Raw genomic sequence first — 20429 nt, forward strand, 5'->3', positions numbered from 1 at the left:
TCGGTTCCGTCTTTGGAAAAGGCGGCGAGGAACGGCTGGGAAATTAGCTCTAGGCCCGCCACGGTCAGAACGGAGGCGGGTGGGGGGAAGACAAAAAGTAGGGGACAACTGGTCCAGACGGGACAGAGAAACGGTTCCCTCTTTGGAAAAGGCGGCGAGGAACGGCTGGGAAATTAGCTCTAGGCACGCCACGGTCAGAAAGGAGGCGGGTGGGGGGAAGACAAAAAGTTGGGGACAAGTTGTCCTGACGGGACGGAGAAACGGTTCCGTCTTTGAAAAGGCGGCGAGGAACGGCTGGGAAATTAGCTCTAGGCACGCCACGGTCAGAACGGAGGCGGGTGGTGGGAAGACAAAAAGCTGGGGACGAGTTATCCAGACGGGACGGAGAAACGGTTCCGTCTTTGGAAAAGGCGGTGAGGAACAGCTGGGAAATTAGCTCTAGGCACGCCACGGTCAGAACGGAGGCGGGTGGGGGGAAGACAAAAAGTTGGGGACAAGTTGTCCAGACAGGACGGAGGGTCGGTTCCGTCTTTGGAAAAGGCGGCGAGGAACGGCTACAAAATTAGCTCTAGGCCCGCCACGGTCAGAACGGAGGTGGGTGGGGGAAGACAAAAAGTAGGGGACAACTGGTCCAGACGGGACAGAGAAACGGTTCCGTCTTTGGAAAAGGCGGCGAGGAACGGCTGGGAAATTAGCTCTAGGCACGCCACGGTCAGAAAGGAGGCGGGTGGGGGGAAGACAAAAAGTTGGGGACAAGTTGTAAAGACGGGACGGAGAAACGGTTCCGTCTTTGAAAAAGGCGGCGAGGAACGGCTGTGTAATTAGCTGTAGGCACGCCACGGTCAGAACGGAGGCGGGTGGGGGAAAGACAAAAAGCTGGGGACAAGTTGTCCTGACGGGACGGAGAAACGGTTCCGTCTTTGAAAAGGCGGCGAGGAACGGCTGGGAAATTAGCTCTAGGCACGCCACGGTCAGAACGGAGGCGTGTGGGGGGAAGACAGAAAGCTGGGGACGAGTTGTCCAGACGGGACGGAGGGTCGGTTCCGTCTTTGGAAAAGGCGGCGAGGAACGGCTGGGAAATTAGCTCTAGGCACGCCACGGTCAGAACGGAGGCGGGTGGGGGGAAGACAAAAAGCTGGGGACGAGTTGTCCAGACGGGACAGAGACACGGTTCCGTCTTCGGAAAAGGCGGCCAGGAACGGCTGGGAAATTAGCTCTAGGCACACCACGGTCAGAACGAAGGCGGGTGGGGGGAAGACAAAAAGCTGGGGACAAGTTGTCCAGACGGGACGGAGAAACGGTTCTGTCTTTGGAAAAAGCGGTGAGGAACGGCTGGGAAATTATCTCTAGGCCCGCCACGGTCAGAACGGAGGCGGGTGGGGGGAAGACAAAAAGTAGGGGACAACTGGTCCAGACGGGACAGAGAAACGGTTCCGTCTTTGGAAAAGGCGGCGAGGAACGGCTGTGAAATTAGCTCTAGGCACGCCACGGTCAGAAAGGAGGCGGGTGGGGGGAAGACAAAATGTTGGGGACAAGTTGTAAAGACGGGACGGAGAAACGGTTCCGTCTTTGAAAAAGGCGGCGAGGAACGGCTGTGTAATTAGCTCTAGGCACGCCACGGTCAGAACGGAGGCGGGTGGGGGGAAGACAAAAAGCTGGGGACAAGTTGTCCAGACGGGACAGAGGGTCCGTTCCGTCTTTGGAAAAGGCGGCGTGGAACGGCTGGGAAATTAGCTCTAGGCTCGCCACGGTCAGAACGGAGGCGGGTGGGGGGAAGACAAAAAGCTGGGGACGAGTTGTCCAGACGGGACAGAGACACGGTTCCGTCTTCGGAAAAGGCGGCCAGGAACGGCTGGGAAATTAGCTCTAGGCACACCACGGTCAGAACGAAGGCGGGTGGGGGGAAGACAAAAAGCTGGGGACAAGTTGTCCAGACGGGACGGAGAAACGGTTCTGTCTTTGGAAAAAGCGGTGAGGAACGGCTGGGAAATTATCTCTAGGCCCGCCACGGTCAGAACGGAGGCGGGTGGGGGGAAGACAAAAAGTAGGGGACAACTGGTCCAGACGGGACAGAGAAACGGTTCCGTCTTTGGAAAAGGCGGCGAGGAACGGCTGGGAAATTAGCTCTAGGCACGCCACGGTCAGAAAGGAGGCGGGTGGGGGGAAGACAAAAAGATGGGGACAAGTTGTAAAGACGGGACGGAGAAACGGTTCCGTCTTTGAAAAAGGCGGCGAGGAATGGCTGTGTAATTAGCTCTAGGCACGTCACGGTCAGAACGGAGGCGGGTGGGGGGAAGACAAAAAGCTGGGGACAAGTTGTCCTGACGGGATGGAGAAACGGTTCCGTCTTTGAAAAGGCGGCGAGGAACGGCTGGGAAATTAGCTCTAGGCACGCCACGGTCAGAACGGAGGCGTGTGGGGGGAAGACAGAAAGCTGGGGACGAGTTGTCCAGACGGGACGGAGGGTCGGTTCCGTCTTTGGAAAAGGCGGCGAGGAACGGCTGTGAAATTAGCTCTAGGCACGCCACGGTCAGAACGGAGGCGGGTGGGGGGAAGACAAAAAGCTGGGGACGAGTTGTCCAGACGGGACGTAGAAACGGTTCCGTCTTCGGAAAAGGCGGCGAGGAACGGCTGTGAAATTAGCTCTAGGCACGCCACGGTCAGAAAGGAGGCGGGTGGGGGGAAGACAAAATGTTGGGGACAAGTTGTAAAGACGGGACGGAGAAACGGTTCCGTCTTTGAAAAAGGCGGCGAGGAACGGCTGTGTAATTAGCTCTAGGCACGCCACGGTCAGAACGGAGGCGGGTGGGGGGAAGACAAAAAGCTGGGGACAAGTTGTCCAGACGGGACAGAGGGTCCGTTCCGTCTTTGGAAAAGGCGGCGTGGAACGGCTGGGAAATTAGCTCTAGGCTCGCCACGGTCAGAACGGAGGCGGGTGGGGGGAAGACAGAATGCTGGGGACGAGTTGTCCAGACGGGACGGAGAAACGGTTCCGTCTTTGGAAAAGTTGGCGAGTAACGGCTGTGAAATTAGCTCTAGGCACGCTACGGTCAGAACGGGGGCGGGTGAAGGGAAGTTGAAAAGGTGGGGACGAGTTGCCCAGACGGGACGGAGAAATGGTTCCATCTTTGGGAAAGGTGGCGAGGAACAGCTGTGAAATTAGCTCTAGGCACGCCACGGTCAGAACGGAGGCGGGTGGGGGGAAGACAAAAAGCTGGGGACGACTTGTCCAGATGGGACGGAGAATCGGTTCCGTCTTTGGAAAAGGCAGCGATGAACGGGCACGAAATTATCTCTAGGCACGCCACGGTCAGAACGGAGGCGGGTGGGGGGAAGACAAAAAGTAGGGGACAAGTTGTCCAGACGGGATGGAGAAACGGTTCTGTCTTTGGAAAAGGCGGCGAGGAACGGCTACGAAATTAGCTCTAGGTACGCCACGGTCAGAACGTTGCGTGTGGGTAGAAGACAGAAAGCTGGGGACGATTTGTGCAGACAGGACAGAGAACCGGTTCCGTCTTTGGAAAGGGCGGCCAGGAACGGCTGTGTGTGGATAACTGGCTAGCTGAAAAGGGTCACATAGACATAGTCCAGCTGGCTGGACAAAAATGCACATCGCTCTCTGCTTATGTGAAGTAAAGCAAAATACACTGTCTTTGGCTGTCCTTGTTACACAGTAACAGGAAGATTTTGGTGGGAAAAGAATGTTGCAGGTGGGAACAGAAAACTATAGAAGAGAAACAAGGGGCGGGCTTGGTATTTAGGCAACTAACCAATAATGAGCTTAACTTTTGTAATATGTATGAGCTAATTATAACAAGCCATAAAAGGTGACTGTAAGGGACAATAAACGAAGTCTGCTGATCACTCATATTGAGTGACTGTGTCTTCCCTCCGTCGCGACAAATGGCGCCCGAACAGGGACCCTAGAGAGGGCTGAACCTGCGAGCCACGGTTCGACGGAGATTCGGGTACCGGTCCTGAAAGCAGCGCAGGAGGCGGAAGGGCACAGTCCCCGCGCCCGGGAGCACCTACAGAGGGTCCCACCGGCCACGCGTCGCCGAAGTCTCGCAAAGGCTGCAACAGCGCTGACGAAGGTATGGAGAGACAAGCGACGTATGATTCGCTCATATGCTTTTTAGAAAAGTGGAGCGTTCGGGACATAGATTGTAAAAAGGAATTACCCGGGTTATTAGCGTATGGGATAGCATCCGGGTCCCCCGCGGCAGCGGCGAGCGGCGGCGCGCAGCCCGGCAGGCCCCTTCCCGGCCGCGGTTTCTCTCCGAGGCGGCACCCCCCCACACCCCCCCCCCTCCGATCGGCGCCATGGTGATGCAAGCGGCCAAGCGAGCTGACATCTGGCTGCCCCCAGAGGTCAATCGGATCCTTTATATTCGGAACCTGCCGTATGAAATCACAGCGGAGGAAATGTATGATATTTTGGGGAAATACGGACCTATTCGACAAATCAGAGTTGGAAACACTCCTGAAACAAGAGGAACAGCTTAAGCTTCTGAAGGAAAAATACGGAATTGAGTACAAACCCACCAAAAAAAGTGCTTCAGATGTCCCCTACAAGAAATGGGTTTCTGCCTTGAACTAGCAAATATCTCTGTGCTTAAAGAGAAGCCTTTTTGCCTTGATGGAGATAATTTATTCTGTATTCTGTATTTATGCTGTATTCTGAATGTGGAAATTGGTTGGGACTAGGAGGCTGGCTTAAAGGCATTTTGCAAACGGGATTATTATTTTTGATCGTTATTGTAATAATAGTTTCTTGATCAAAACCAGCCAACACTATTTGTAAGCATTAGGCATATCTGAAGAGAATGCCTTTATTTGAATCAGCAGTTAAGGTGTAGTTTAGTCTGATGCTGTGGTTTTATCTGCTTCTGGTGAATTTTTGAAGTGATGAAATCAGAGATACAAGGTATACTAAGAGTTATGAGGTAATAAGGTAATAATCTAAGTAAGGGTGCTGTCTTTTATATCTACAAGTGCAAAATGCTTTTATGTAGCAGAGAGAAACTTTGACAATACTGTTGCTTGAGCGAGATGTGCATGTGACAACTTGGGAAAAGGGATATCACAACTGGAGTGCAACAGTGTTTTTACGTCTGGCAGAGTGAAATCTTTCAAGACCTGAGTTTAGACAGTCTAAAATAAATAGTTAGTATTCAGAAAACGCATCTTAAGCCTCTTTTGCTTACATAGTGTTATGGAAGTCAACTGCTGTTGTAGAGAATTAATGATTTTTTAATACATATTAACAAATACTACTATTTTACCTTGAGGCAGTTGAGTGAGAAATACTCACGTGTAGCATTTGAGGGAATGTCAGCATAAATCGCACTTACAGTAAGACTGCATTTTTAATTACTGTACTCGTTAAGATTCGATGATGCCATAAGGCTAAGGCCTTTTATCACAGATTGGTTCTGAACTAAAAGGTGTGTGCACATGTAGATATGCACATTTGTGTTATTTTCCTTAATTGGCTACAAAATAATATAATTAGGTTGGGGACTAGATCTTGGGAATTTACCTATTATACTTCTGTTTGTTAAGGAACGTGCATAACACAGCACCCATGTAGGCTTGGCTTGTGGCATAGTTGTCAAATTTAGCATAGACATTCAGACAGATAAGCAACGTACTCTTCTTGTGTGTATCACCTACAAGCCATTATGGCTTAGTGTGTAAATCTGTATGTAACTATTGAAAAATCCACTTATGAATGTATATAGCTTAGAACTAATTTTTTCCCTTTGTTAATTCTTTGATATCGATGAGGAATTCTTCAGAAAATGTATGGACTGGTTGGTTGCATAAGGGCAGTTGTTATTTGGACAGAAAATTGTTAATGGTCAGGGATTTTCCACTAAAATATTTGCAAATATTCCTAGTCAAACATCAGTTTGGTTTCTTTTTGGGTTTTGAGCTTGCATTAGTCCATGTTCAGAACTTTAAAATTACCTTTGAATTTTTTAAACTTTTTATATTACTGGAACAGAAAGAACATCTAAATTAAAGCGTCAAGCTAACTTTATTTTTCAAGTATTTCAGGAATTATACTTCTGAACTGAGATTTTATAAGTTGGCTGTGCATTTTCCTGTGTTAAAACGCTGTTATTGAAAATGGTCAACCAAGCCTATGTCGCCCAAAATAAAAACGGGGGAATTGTGGATAACTGGCTAGCTGAAAAGGGTCACATAGACATAGTCCAGCTGGCTGGACAAAAATGCACATCGCTCTCAGCTTATCTGAAGTAAAGCAAAATACACTGTCTTTGGCTGTCCTTGTTACACAATAACAGGAAGATTTTGGTGGGAAAAGAATGTTGCAGGTGGGAACAGAAAACTACAGAAGAGAAACTAGGGGTGGGCTTGGTATTTAGGCAACTAACCAATAATGAGCTTAACTTTTGTAATATGTATGAGCTAGTTATAACAAGGCATAAAAGGTGACTGTAAGGGACAATAAACGAAGTCTGCTGATCACTCATATTGAGTGACTGTGTCTTCCCTCTGTCGCGACACTGCCTGGTTACTATGAGGGTGTCCTGGACGATATGGATGAGCTCCTCGGTGAGGTTCTGTGTGACCGTGGCCATGGCTGAGGGGCTGCTGGGGGTGGCTTCAAATCGATGGGGCTCTGCGCACTGTCCCTGCCATCCAATGGGGAATTCCTCATGCTTTGGCATCCCTGCCACCCACAAGGAATTCCTCCTCTGGCAGCTCCAGGGAGAGGTGTTGGCCAAGGGCAATTCCCAGCTTCCCCACTGGCACCCAGGTTGCCCTGATGGACCAAAAAGGTGCAGAGCCAGGTAGTGCCACTGGCTCTGCCATCACACCAGGCCAGTGGTGTGGGACACAGTAGAGGGAGCCTGGGGTAGAAGAGGCGCTGCATGACAGCGACAGCAGCGGGGCCTGTGCAGGCTGGTGCTCCCTTGGCAGAACATCTGCGCTCGCCCTGCGGTAGAGGACGGGGAAGAGAGAGAAGGCTGTTGCCCTGCAGTGCTCATGCACATGTGCAAGCCCACGTGTGCAGGTCCAACTTCTGTTAGTGAGGACTGGCAGGTTTCTTGGACAGGCACTGGGAAGGCAGTCAGGTGTCGGGTGGCCTGAGGGTCCTGACCTCTTCTTCCTCAGCCAAAGTGCCGCGAGTCCAGAATCACACAATGGTCGTTGTTGGGAGGGAACCTCTGGAGATTATCCAGTCCAACGCCCTGCAAAAGCAGGCTGTGCTAGAGCAGGTTGCACAAAATCCTGTGCAGGTGGTGCTGGAATGTCTCCAGAGGCCTCTCTGGGCAGCCGGTGCCAGTGATCTTAAGCTGGAGGGCTGTGCAAGGGTCCCTGTGCTGGTGGGGGGCAGTGCCTGGGCTAGCTGCAAGATCAAGGCACTGCAAAGGGGCAAGGAGATGATGAGCACAACAAGCCCATGCCACGCTCCCTGCCTCCCCACGTGACGGTGCCTGTGCCCAGGTCCCTGGTGGCTGTGGAGGCCACCTGGCATTGGGCACCCTTTCCCCTGGCTACCCAGAGGCTGCCTTAGGCTCTCTCTAGTCCACTCAGGCCCCCTTCTGAGGCCTTCGTTGCACCCCAGACCCCTCTGCAGAGCCTCAAGCCCTCAAAAAAAGCCCACCGGACGGGGGGCCTGGTCCCCTAGTCTCGACCATTCCACTCGAGTCCCCACGGCACCCCTCCATAGGGGTCTGGTATGCCCCAGGCCTCGCTCTCACTGCTCTTCACGGTGGTGGTGAAGGTGTGTCAGACGGCTGGGATGGTGGAGCTGTGGGCTGCCAAGGGCACCGCGTGGGCCTTCTGGGCAGCGTGCCAAGCCTCTGGGACAAGGCGGGCAGGCCCTGGGCAAGGGCCTGCCCATGGGGAAGGGCGGGTAAGGCCCTCAGCGGTGGGGACCCAGCCATGGGAGTGTGAGTGGCCAGCAAAAGGCCGTGATGGCGCACGTTTGGGCGGTTGTGGCGGGGCTGCCTGTGCTGCCGGGGCTTGGCTTGGAGCACGCTCCTACCTGGCAGGTGTCGATGCCGCCCTGCGGATAGCCAGCACAGATGTTGTGGGTGTGGATGGCCCCCCTGTACCAGCCGCTGCTGTTACAGACCCTGGCATCAATGAGGTGGACCTGGGCCTCCTGCAGCATGTATGCCGATCCTCCAGCTGTGAAGAGCACAGAAAGGAATGAACACCCAGCCGCTGATTGCCAGTTCTCCTCCCCCGTCTGGCTGAAGCGCTCCCCCGGGGCTCGGCTTTGCATGCCGACAGGCGCTGGACCGCTCTTGCCTTTCTGCCTTGCTCTGGGTCAATGGCTCCGGCCCCTCTCTGGAAGAGAGAGGCATATGCCCCCACAGCCTGACACTGGCTTTCGCCTCTGCCGTCAGGAAGCGCATCCTCCTTCCCCAAGCTGGCCAAGCTTGCACTGGCACCGCCACTGCGTTTGGGCCACTCACCTCTTGCTTTCCTGGCACCCCAGCCACTGACGTAGCAGGCTGTCAGCTCTGAGACTCTCAGCGAGGCGTCGGGCACACAGGCAAGCTGTACGTAGCTGTTGCACTGGACAGGCTGGTCCAGCTCCAGCAAGGCAATGTCGTTCCTCTGCGTGACGTTCCAGTAGTGCTGGTGAACCAGCAGCCGCCTGACGGCGCACACCTGAGCCTCAGGGCCCAGCTGAGTCAGCTGGGTGGCACCGAGCACCACGCGCAAGACGGTGATGTCCCTGGACGGCAGATGGAGAGAGGGCTCAGAGGGAGCGCAGCCACGTGCTGCAGCAGCCCGGCACTTGCCCTGCCTTCTGCTCGACGAGGGAGAGAGGCAAGCAGCGCTAGGGAGGCTGCGACTGCCCTCGCGTGCCTTGGGCTCAAGCAGCGTTGAGCGGGAGGCTGCTGGGAAGCAGTGGCACGAGCCCAGCCTTCTCCTGAGCAGCCTCTCGGCGGGGCTCCGGAGTGCCCAGGCACTGGGCGTCCTGCAGGGCAAGGGGACGGCAGTAGCACGTGCCGCTGTGCTCAGGGCACCTGCTAGTGTTGTGGGGCTAGCCCCGAGCCCTGGTCCTCCTTACCTGACCTCGATGAAGCAGTGGGCTGCTGTGAGGACCCACTGTGGGCTGATGAGGGAGCCCCCGCAGATGTGCGCCGTGCCTCCTTCCACGAGAGCCTGGGTGCTGACGATCCAGGGCCAGGCCCCCGGCAGGGCATCTGTGCCACCCACGACGCGCGACATGCCGTAGTGCAAAGCCATGAGACGAAGCCCGCAGCTCCCTCTGTAACCAGAAACTCCTTACTGTGCTGCTGGATGGCTTGCGCCGTTGTGGCTGAAGGCCAGCCGTCTTCCCTCCCCACAAGGCATGGCCAGACGGGCCGAGGAAACCCGTGGGGCCAAAACCCGCTCCCCTCGCCCCGCTTTCTGCTTCAGCCCGCAGACGAGTTGTGCCGGCGGCCTGGCTGCTGTCAAGGCACTGAGCCTCCCACATGGCTTTCAGGAACCTGGGGGGTGGCCACGGGGGACAAGCAGGCCCCCTCCAGTGAAGCCCACAAGGCTTGCCCAACTCCCTCCCAGAGCCTCGGGCCACTTACCCACAGCTGTCCCATGTGCCGTGCACAGGACAGCACACGGCCAGCAGGACAACGAGGAGACGCAGAAAATCCATCGCTGCCAGCGACATGTGGCAGCTGCAAGGACGAGGGCTTGTCGCCACCAGTACGGCTGCCGACGGACTGCCCGCAGGATTCCCGTTGCCCAGGGTTCCCTTGGAAGTGGGACTGATGTCACAGAGTGCCTGGTTCCGGGTGCTGGGCGTGGTGGTGTCGGGGGGGGGGGGGGTGGGGCAGGGGGGGTGGGGCGGGGGGGTGAGGGTAGGGAGGGGAGGCAATAGGAGGGGTTCCAAGCAGGAGTGGAGGCAGAAGCTGGGATCACTTTGCCTTTGCAGTCTATGAAATCTGCTGGTTTGATGGTACGAACTTGTTACTGAATTGATCGTAAAAATCCCCAAAAGATATTTAGAGTGGACTGGAGGTGTTCCACATGTTGTGATAGCCCCTGTACAACAATTTTGCGCTGAATGGGCGCTGTCAGACTCTACTGCCCTTCAAGTGGCTCTTGGCAATTTTCAAGGGCAAGTTCAGTACCATCATCCACCTCATCCACTTTGGGCAATGACTGTAGATCTAACTTTGCAGCCACGGCAACTGAGTTGGAGACCACCAATCAAAGGTGATACGGTATTTACAGATGGGTCTGGAAAAGTGGGAAAAGCCGCAGTGGCTTGGAAAAAAATGGGCAATGGCCTTCCCAAATTGTGCATCAGGAAGGATCATCGCAAGTCATGGCGTTGCGGGCTGCGGCCTTGGCATTTCTTTATTTCCCAGGCCCTGTTAATCTCATTACTGATTCAGCCTGTGTGGCAGCCCTCCTTTCCCAGTTGGAGCTGGCTGTCCATGGCCGTATCACCCATCCTAAGCTTTTTGGCAATTTTGACTGTAGTTCGGGAAGGGATTTGGAAACGCCGTTCTCCATTCTATGTTATGCATGTTACGGCCACACTTCCCTACGCGGTTCTGCAATCGATGGCAATGCTGGAGTTGATGCTCCAGTTTCTGTGGCTCTGTCGGTGCCTGTTCCTGAGGCCCACCTGCAGGTCGTGTTAGCCCACCAATTTTATCATCAGAATTGGCGATTCTTGTACCAACAGTTTGGCCAAAAGAGTCTCTCTCAGGCTGCTGCACGCAGCATTGTTGCAGCCTGTCCAGCCTGTCCAAACGGTATCCCCGTGCCCCGTTTTGGAGTTAATGGCAGAGGCCTTCAAGCTTTCCAACGCTGGTGTTACAACAGATGTAACTCATTACAATGCCGGTGGGGGATCCCCAGCAATTTGGTATTCCCCATTCCCCTGCGGGCCAAGCCATCGTTGAATGCATGAATGATACTCTTAAAGGCCTGCTTGAAAAACAGAAAAGGGGAATGAGGGGAATGACCCAGAGGCACGTTCCGAGAAAGCATGCTATATTTTGAACTTTTTGAAAATCTCTGTCGACCGTGCGGTGCCTCCCATTGTACGATATTTTGTGTCAACTGGTGACAAGCAGCAAAAGCACCAAGGTGTCTTAGTACGCGGGAAAGACCCTCATACCAGGCATTGGTCAGGACCGCATGGATTGTTAACTTGGGGGAGAGGTGATGCTTGTGTTTCTACAGATGAAGGTCCGCGATGGGATACCTGCTCGCTGTGTGCGGCCTGAGCTTAGCGTGCCGGACCGTGGGAGCGCTGCTGCCGCCAGTCAACCCAACAACTGATGTGTGGGTCTCCTTAGCACAGCAACTGAACACATCCTGGCTTGGTGTGCCCTTCCTGACTTGCAAACAAGTGAATGTATGTGGGGAATGAAGAATCTTACTGAAAGCCTTGATATCGGGGATAAGGGATTACCTCTGTATGATGTTAATGCAAAAGAAGCTGATATTGTTTGCGCTTTGAATGTCGATAGTTGTCTTTATGTAGATGCTAACATAGTAGGAGGCTACGATGGGACCATGACACCCACATAAATCAACACGTGAACATGTTGATAAGCATAATGCGCTTAAACGCAATATAGCTTTGGATGAAGCAGGTAATGATGTAGTTGATTTATGGAACTGACGGGAACGTATTGCAGTGGTTCTTCTCTTCTCCGGAGTAACAGCAGGGAAAGCATTCAAGAGTTAAATCACCTTGTTTGTTAGGCAGTTAAGAACGTGAGTCAAATTGGCCGCTATTACATACAAAACAGAGCAAGTATTGGCTTTTTGTTGTTGGCTCAAGGACATGGCTGTGAGGATTTTGATGGTACATGCTGCGCTGATTTTAGGCGCCCCATTGCAGCAACATGTTATCAAAACCTGAGAAAATGTCAGCCTTTTTGGCATCCATTCACTCAATTGGCAGTATCGTTTGTTTGCTATTGCCTTGGTTGCCGTCATGTTTGCAAGGGCCCTGCAGAACATGGAAAACCTGGTACTAGCTGTTCAAAAAAAATAAAAGGGGGGGGGGGGGAGGGGGAGGGGGCCCCCAGTAATTGTAGAATCGTACGGAACAGAGACAGTGGGATAATGTGAGGTTGTGGCCTTGCTTTGGCGATGTGCAGCTGAGATCCTGCAGCAAAGAGTTCATAACTTTGAGGGAGTATGAGAAGAAACTAGGATGCAACAGAAACAAAGGAGGAATGTGATCTCACCTCTAGAAGATAAGGAAACAGCATGAACAGTAGAGAGTAGCCTAGAGTGAAGAGCGCTAAGGAACGTGTTGTATGAATTTGACTGATCGCTCAAACTCTATTCATAAGCAGCTTGCAGAGTTGAGAAAAAACATACAGGCCATCAAGGCTGAGAACGGGTTAACGGACTGGCTACAGGGTTTAGGAATTACTGGAGGGTTAAAAGACTTGTTTCTGCACGGGTTAACGATGTTATTTGCCATTGTAATCTCTTTGGTGATAATGGGCTGCGTGTGGAATTGCTTTATGAGAATGATGAACAGATTGATAAAAGGGGTCTGGATCGCTCAAAAACAAAAAGGGGGATTTGTGGAGTGGCTGGAAGACAACGGACATATTATGAGCAGTGCAGACCACGTAACTTTGTTGGAATAGCAGGCCGAGCAGGCCGCAGCTGTAACAAGCTGCAGGTGTTGTGAAGGACATATGCAAGGCCAAGAGAGACAAAGAGACTGTGTACTCACAGAGAGATAAGAGAGCTGGACAGAAAGGTGAGGAAACACCGGATGCCTGCACAAGGGGGGAGCAGCGTGTGGGCACCACACTGGGACCAATGAAATGGAGTGTGATGGTGCATGAACAACAGCTAAGTGGCACAGAAGACGTGCTGTTGACAGTAGCGAGAGGGCAATCATTCGGGTCACAAGCTTGTAATACTGTGTTGAAAAGACTTTGTAATACCAAGAATACTGTTTGTGGAAATTGTAGGGAACCAGCAGCAATAGTATTAAGTTGTGTTAACTGTAGACAGAATTTTGTTACATATTGTAGCCACTTGTGAAATGATTATGCTTTGTGCTTAGACTGTCAAAACAGCTTTGTTAATATCACTTTTGAAAATACTTGTAGGGGAGTTTTGAACCTTAAGGCAAACCAACATTTTCCAGAAATATGGATGCCAGAAATTATTGACTGCAGAAGTGAAGCTATCACTTGGTGGGCCTTGACCAAAGCCTTAACTGTTGTTGTAACTACAAAGAAAACATAAGCTCTTGGTTTGTGGTGCTTGTTTTGTCAGTTGGGAACAAGAATTGTGAGATAACGACATTGCGTGCTTTGATTATAGGGCTGGTAGGAATAATCAACATACCCTCACAAGGAACAGCGTGGATTCCTGTCCAACCACAAACGACCATGTGGGTTACCTGGGCCAACAAGACAGGGCAAGATTCATTTTGCTTATCGTTATCTACCCCATCTGACCCATTTTATACCTGTTTGATTTGGGTCCCTTTAAACCATATGAAGGCGTTTGGGCACTGGAAAACAGGTAAAATATACTCCGACTACCTTGACCAAGCAACCAATGACTTTTAGACCATCAACAGTGGATCTGTGCAAGCCGATTGGTGCCAATCACTTGGTATTCCAAGAAAGCCCTTGGGGGCTCAAGCCTTCAAAATTGCTCAGGGCTGGAATGTTACTGGCATGGAACCCCAGGAGCTTGACATCTTAGGATCTATGCCGGGAAGCTACTGTTTGATTTTTGGGTTTTACAAGAAAGACATTGACTCAGGTAATTTTAGGATCCACAAACCAAGAAATGATAATCCTTGGATTGCCCCTGGGTCCCCCTGGCGTTATAACATCACCGGTTACTGTAACAATTGGACTTGGCCTGTTTCATGGTCTGGTAAGACAAACGAGAAAGCAAAGATGTTGCCTCTTGGAATATTCCTTATTTGTGGAGATGGTGCCTGGCCCGCCGTACCTGCAAGCGCACAGGGAGGACCATGCTACTTTGGCAAACTAACATTATTTGCCCCTAGTATCCATCAAATGCTTAACACAAGTAACAATTTTAAACGCATCAGACGTAGTGTATACCAATTGGGACATGAATGTAAAGATGATGTTGAGTTGTGGGAACGTCCATCTGTCATATCAGCATCACTCTTTACACCACAAGTTGCTTCTGCCAAGGCTCTCACTCAATTGAGACGGTTAGCTTGTCAGATAGGAAAACAAATTAACATTACCTCCAAAGTATTAGATGAGCTCACCATTGATGTCGACAGCATACGACATGCTTTAATACAAAATCAAGCTGCTATTGATTTTCTTTTATTAGCACAAGGACACAGCCGTGAGGATTTTGAGGGAATGTGCTCTATGAATCTTTCTGATCATTCTGAGTCCATTCACAAAAAGCTTTTCCAACTGCAAGATAATACGAAGAAATTCACTGTTGTTGAAAATCCTTTCGACGGTTGGCTTAAGAGATGGGGAAACTTAGAGTCAAAAACTCTATTGATGGATGGGTTTTGATTTTTTGTTATTATCTTTGCTGTGCTTGATATCTTTTGTTGTATTTTCTCCTGTATGAAGAAAGGTTTGGAATCAATTGTTGATCGAGCCTGGCTTGTCCAAAAAGAAAAAGGGGGATGTCTAAGGGATTTCCTGGCAGAACAAGGGCATACTGTACCCTCTCAGGAGTTGGACATCCCTGGCCTGCAGATTGCAAAGTTACTTTGAAAATCTTGTACTGTCCTTGAATAGGCAGAATAATGAATAATGAGTATTGTACAAGAACAAGGCCAGATGCCAATCAAGATATGTAAACCGCTTAGCTAGCACATCCTTATTAGGGGCTTGCAACATGAATACGTAATTGACAACCAATCAACAAATAGCATGAATACGTAATTGCTGCTGCGTGAACAGTGCATTAGAAGTATAAATAAGACAAAGTTGCTGAATAAAGGAGGACGACATGTAGCCATATTGGTGTAATTGCTGTTACTCGGCTGATTCTCCTATCTGGGACCCTCTTTAGCTGTCCTGCCCCTCCTCAGCACTTATGGCACTGACGTTACAGCCCTGTGGTGGCACAGGGGGCTCCTGCTGCCCGCGCACCCAGGCGGTGGGCTCTGAGGCCCATGTGGGCTGCAGCACCTCAGGTGTGGCACCAGGGCCAAGGGCAGGCTTGTCACACGGACACTGGTACCCAGGGTTGGGAGCCCTTGTGTGGGAAGGGTTTGCTGCCCAGCAGAGGATGCTGGAGGGGATGGCAGGGGGCAGCAGAAGGACCAAGCGGGTTCCCACCATGAGAGCAAAGGTTGCAGTGGCCAAGGCCAGAGGGAAACAGGCCTGGGCTGTGCAGCCCTGGCAGGAGAGGGCTTTGCTCTCCCAGGTGACTCTGTAGCACCCTGCGGCCTGTGCCAGAGGTGAAGCTCGTCTCCAAGAGGGAAAAGCTGCTGCTGCTGCTGCTGCTGCTGCTGCTGCTGCTGCTGCTGCTGCTGAGCAAGTCCCTGGGGGAGGCCAGGCTGTGATCCAGCCCTTCTGTGGCTATCCTGCTGGTGGCAGGGCAGCTAGAGAGCAGCTCTGCAGAGAAGGACCTTTGGGTGACAGAGGACAAGCAGCTGAGCATGAGACATTGATGCACCCTCATGGCAAAGGCCAACAGCTGTGGGGACTGCATTAGGAAAAGCATCGCTGGCCGATGGAGGAAGGTGACCCTTCCACTCCTCTCAGCACTGCTGCGATGGAGAGACGGGACGCTGCTTGATGCAATTAAATGTCGATTTATTGTACACAATCATGAGTTTATATATGTTTATCAGAGGCTACGTGCTTTAAAATGGTTGGTTCTTTAAGCTAAGCATTATGTACTAGGCAATCCCTAATTGGTTAACAACAAACAAAGGAAATTTTCAGTAAGTTTTTACAGTCATCAATTAACAGCAACTTGTTACTTCTCCTTGGTGCCATCTTTCCTCATCTCCTTATCTATTCTCTGCATGACTCAACAGACAGCATTCTGTGGGTTGTTATCTATTCACCCTCCTTGTCCTCCCAGGGTTTGTGGCCTACAAGCTCCAGGACATTCCTTTCAGGTAACTGATTGTTACTTACGGTCCTGATTTCCAGGCCCCCTCCTGCAAGGCCACATCTGGAGTGCTGTGTCTAGGGCTGGGCTTCCCAGGGCAAAAAATCTGTTGACCTACTAAAGCAAGTTCTGCAAAGGGCCACCAAGCTGCTTGAAGGGACTGGAACATCTTTCCCAGGAAGAAAGGGTGAGAGATCTGCAACTGCTTAGTCAGGAGAAGAAAAAAAATCCTTGTGAGGTTCTTATGAATGTATACAGAGTTCCACCTGAACCCAAGAAAACACTTTTTGACTCTGAGGATGATCAGCCACTGGAAGAGTTGCCAAGAGAGTTTGTGGAATGTCCATCCCTGGAGATACTCCAAACCCATCTAGCCAAGGCCTTGAACAACATGCTTGAGCTGACTGTACCTCGGCTAGCACATTTCACTGGATGATCTCGAGAGGTCGCTTCCAATGTCAACATTTCTGTAATTCTGTGAGTATCAAGAGGAAAAGTAGACAGAAAAAATGAACACCACATACCCTTTGAGCACAAAGATGTTGGGGTCCCTGAAGAGGACCCAATCTGGAGAAGGGCAAAAGTGTGAGGAGAAAGGAGCAGTAGAGATGTTCTGTACCATCAACCCCCTCTTTGCTATCCCCCTAGTGCCTCCATGGCTGTGGGTGTGTAGATGAACTGGGAACAATGGTGTAATTTGGCCCTGGGAGAAACTTTGAGGGGCATCGTCTTTAATATTTTGGTCCTTGTTTCTCACAGTCAAAATCTGGTTGAATTAGCAATAAATTAAGTTGATCTTTGGAAAGACAACACGCCATTGGCTATGACAGTGATCGGTTAATAATCTCTCCGTCTTTATCTTGACCAATGAGCATTGCTGGTTTATTTTCTCCTTTGTCTTGTGGAGTCGGGGGAGTGGATGAACAGCAGGGGACTGACTGGCCACTGCCTAAGGTTAACCCACCACAGGACCACATCAGGACTGCTACACCCAGAATGGGGCTCTCTAACAAAAGAAAGACCCTGACACATTGGGGCAAGTCCTGCAGATGCCAGAAGAATGGTTGGGGCCTCGAACACCTTATGGAGAAGGACACTCAAAGTTGGGATTTTATCTGAGAAATTGTTAAGAGTGAGAGACTGGAGTACTGGACCCAGGCCATCTGGTGGGACCTCACTCAATGGCCTGTATCAATATTTCTAAAAACACAGCCATGAGCACATGATGTGGCTGAAGGTGTCTGACCACGCCATTGGCTGAGAGACCAACTAGGCAAGAGCTACGGGACATGTGTGGAACAAGTGTCAGCAGGAAACTGGCTCCCATTATATTTCAAAATGGCAATGGAGTTTGATGTCACTAAGTCACAGAGGGTGACAGAGGTGATGATGAAGGAAAGGTCCCTTTTTGGGGCTACGATGTATGACCACAAATGGAAATGAGCAGTGTTTGGGACTTCTTGAGGAAAAATTCCCTGCTACATCTTCCCCAAGGTGTCCAAGGTACATGGCACAGACCAGGCTCCTCAGTCCCGCTCCTTTGGTGCCTCGCTTCATTCACCATGACCCCTGGGTCTGCACCAGGACCACCCTGCTCTGCACCCCCACCATGCACACTCACACAGCTGAGCTCTACACTGGTGTTTCCCTCTCCCAGGCCCTTCCCAGCCCAGCCCCCCCCCCCCCAGCTCTGCCCACCTCCCCTGCCCTCTCCCCTGCCCAGGCAGACACAGCAGCCCACACTGCGCTGGCCCCATGCAATTGCCCACCCAAAGGGGGCTGCAGAGCTCTGGGCACTCACCCCATGGCCATAGACCATCACAAGGGCACAGGAGATGCTGGTGGGAAGAGAGGGGTCTCATCCTGCCAGTCAGCCCCAGGGCTGGCACCACCCATGGCATGAGGGGACAGAGGCCAGTGTCCCCCTCTGTCTGCTGCTCTTCTCTCACACAGACCCTGATTGCCCACTCCCAGCAGCCCCTCCGGGCCAGTCCCTGTCCCCAGCACTAGACTGCTGGCCTGGGGGCTCCCCAGGCACCTCCTGGTGCACCAGGGACACAGCAGCCTGCCCCAGCTGGGGCGTGCAGAGAGACACCTGCTCTTGCCCAGGGATGTGGTCTCAGGCATGGCCCTGAGCAGGCGGTGCTGCTGTGCAGGGCAGCGGTGCCTGAAAGCCCAGGGAGATGGTCCCAGGCACATCCCTGTTGGTCACCTGCGGCAAATGAGGAGACGGGACACAGCTTGATGCAAGCAAATGTCGGTTTATTGTACAGGAGCACGACTTTATTTACACTTTCAAAGGCTGCACGTTTTAAACTAATTGGTTCTTGAGGCTAAGCCTTGCATACTAGGCAATCCCTGATTGGCGGCTAATTAACTGCAAGGTGTTGCCTTTCCTTGGCGCCAACTTTGGCGCCATCCATTTCCCGCTCCCCTGTGCTCTGCAAACATGCCTCATCATGTTGATTGCTGTCTAGACAAGCTCGAGCACACTCCCCTCAGCTAACTGATTGCCATGCATGGTCCTAGTTTGCAGCCTGCTCCTGCAGTCACCCACCATTCCCATGGGCACTGGGCACCCACACGCGAAGGCTCAACACAGACCCATTCCCTAGTGCATTGCCCCATGCCCTCCTCCCCTGAGCCATGGGGAACCCAAGCCCAGCAGCACACTCCTGGGGGCAATTCCTTCAGCCTGTTCCTGAGCTCACCTTTGGAAGAAGAGCCAAACCGCCAGACATGGGCACTGAGAAAACGGCCTTTTATTACAGAGATGTGAAACAGAAATCCAGGTGCATCATCCTCGAAGACACATGTTTAAAGGCTGCTGGGTTAGACAGTCTGGACTCCTGCCTTTCAGGAAGTGGAGTGGATGCAGACATACTGGGACAAACAGGACTGTCTCAGATAGAATGCTAATAGCACAGGAGGTTCCACACATTAATTAAAATTTCCTTCTGTATATATGTAAACAGTTTATGTCTGCTGAGAGACACCTGCCTGCCTCAGTTTCTTCAGTGCACCCTTGAGGTCCTGGTTCCTCATGCTGTAGATGACAGGGTTCGCTGCTGGAGGCACCACTGAGTACGGGACTGACACCCTCAGGTCCAGGGATGGGGAAGAGGTGGAGGGGAGCTTCTGTTAGGCAGATATGGCAGTGCTGACAAAAAGGGAGATGACGGCCAGGTGAGGGAGGCATGTGGAAAAGGCTTTGTGCCGTCCCTGCTCAGAGGGGATCCTCAGCACAGCCCTGAAGATCTGCACATAGGACAGCAGAACGGAAACAAAACAACCAAAGCCTAGACAAGTAACAAGCACAATAAGCCCCACTTCCCTGACGTAGGTGTGTAAGCAGGAGAGCTTGAGGATCTGTGGGATTTCACAGAAGAACTGTCCCAGGGCATTGCCTTGGCAGAGTGGCAGTGACAGTGTATTGGCCATGTGCAGCGCAGCGTAGAGAAACCCACTGGCCCAGGCAGCTGCTGCCATGTGGACACAAGCTCTGCTGCCCAGCAGGGTCCCATAGTGCAGGGGCTGGCAGATGGCCACGTAGCGGTCATAGGCCATGACGGTGAGGAGAGAATACTCTGCTGAAAGGAAAAAGACAATCAAGAAGACCTGTGCCACACATCCTGCATAGGAGATGTCCCTGGTGTCCCAGAGGGAGTTGGCCATGGCTTTGGGGACAATGCTGGAGATGGAGCCCAGGTCAAGGAGAGACAGGTTGAGGAGGAAGAAGTACATGGGGGTATGAAGGATTTGGTAACAGGCTACAACGGTGATGATGAGGCCGTTGGCCATGAGGGCAGCCATGTAGATGCCCAGGAAGAGCCAGAAGGATAAGAGCTGCAGCTCCCATGTGTCTGCAAATGCCAGGAGGAGGAAGTGGGTGATGGAGCTGCTGTTGGACATCTGGTGCCTCTGGGCATGGGAACCTGTCACAGGGAAAAAAAGACAGTGACAAGTGAAGGGAGACTTCCTTGAGCAAAATCAACACCATTTCCCACAGACCATTCCCCTGCCCCTTTTCACACCCAGACATCCTTTACTCTTCCTAGCAGACCTTCCTAGCAGACCTTCCTTCAGCTGTGTGGCTGGAGCCTTGCTTGGTGCTGGTCCTGTGGGCGATGAAGAGCAGGGCATGTGCCCATGGGCTCTTGATCAGTCAGCCCCACTCTGCAGAAGTGGGGGGGGGGGGGGGGGGGAAGGGACCAGTCCTGATACCAACTTTGTCATGTGAAACCTGTGCCAGAGTAGAAATGCCTGTCAGCATCTGCACTGCCAGGGCTACAGAATGGGAATGGTGAAGACACTTTGAGAATATTCAATTTTTGTTTAAAATC

The 20429-nt window shown here is 51.9% G+C and overlaps 1 protein-coding gene across 1 annotated transcript; it reads right to left on the reverse strand.

Annotated features, from left to right (window-relative positions):
* Nucleotides 1-19062: 19062 nt before the first annotated feature.
* LOC102049542 (olfactory receptor 1D2-like) lies at nt 19063-19998 on the reverse strand. Its single transcript, XM_055698272.1, is given in 2 exon segments — nt 19063-19420; nt 19616-19998. Coding segments are annotated over 2 exon segments (741 nt in total).
* Between the last annotated feature and the right edge of the window lie 431 nt (nt 19999-20429).

The sequence above is a fragment of the Falco cherrug genome, chromosome W (genome assembly GCF_023634085.1).
Source record: "Falco cherrug isolate bFalChe1 chromosome W, bFalChe1.pri, whole genome shotgun sequence".
Classification (NCBI taxonomy): Eukaryota; Metazoa; Chordata; class Aves; order Falconiformes; family Falconidae; genus Falco; species Falco cherrug.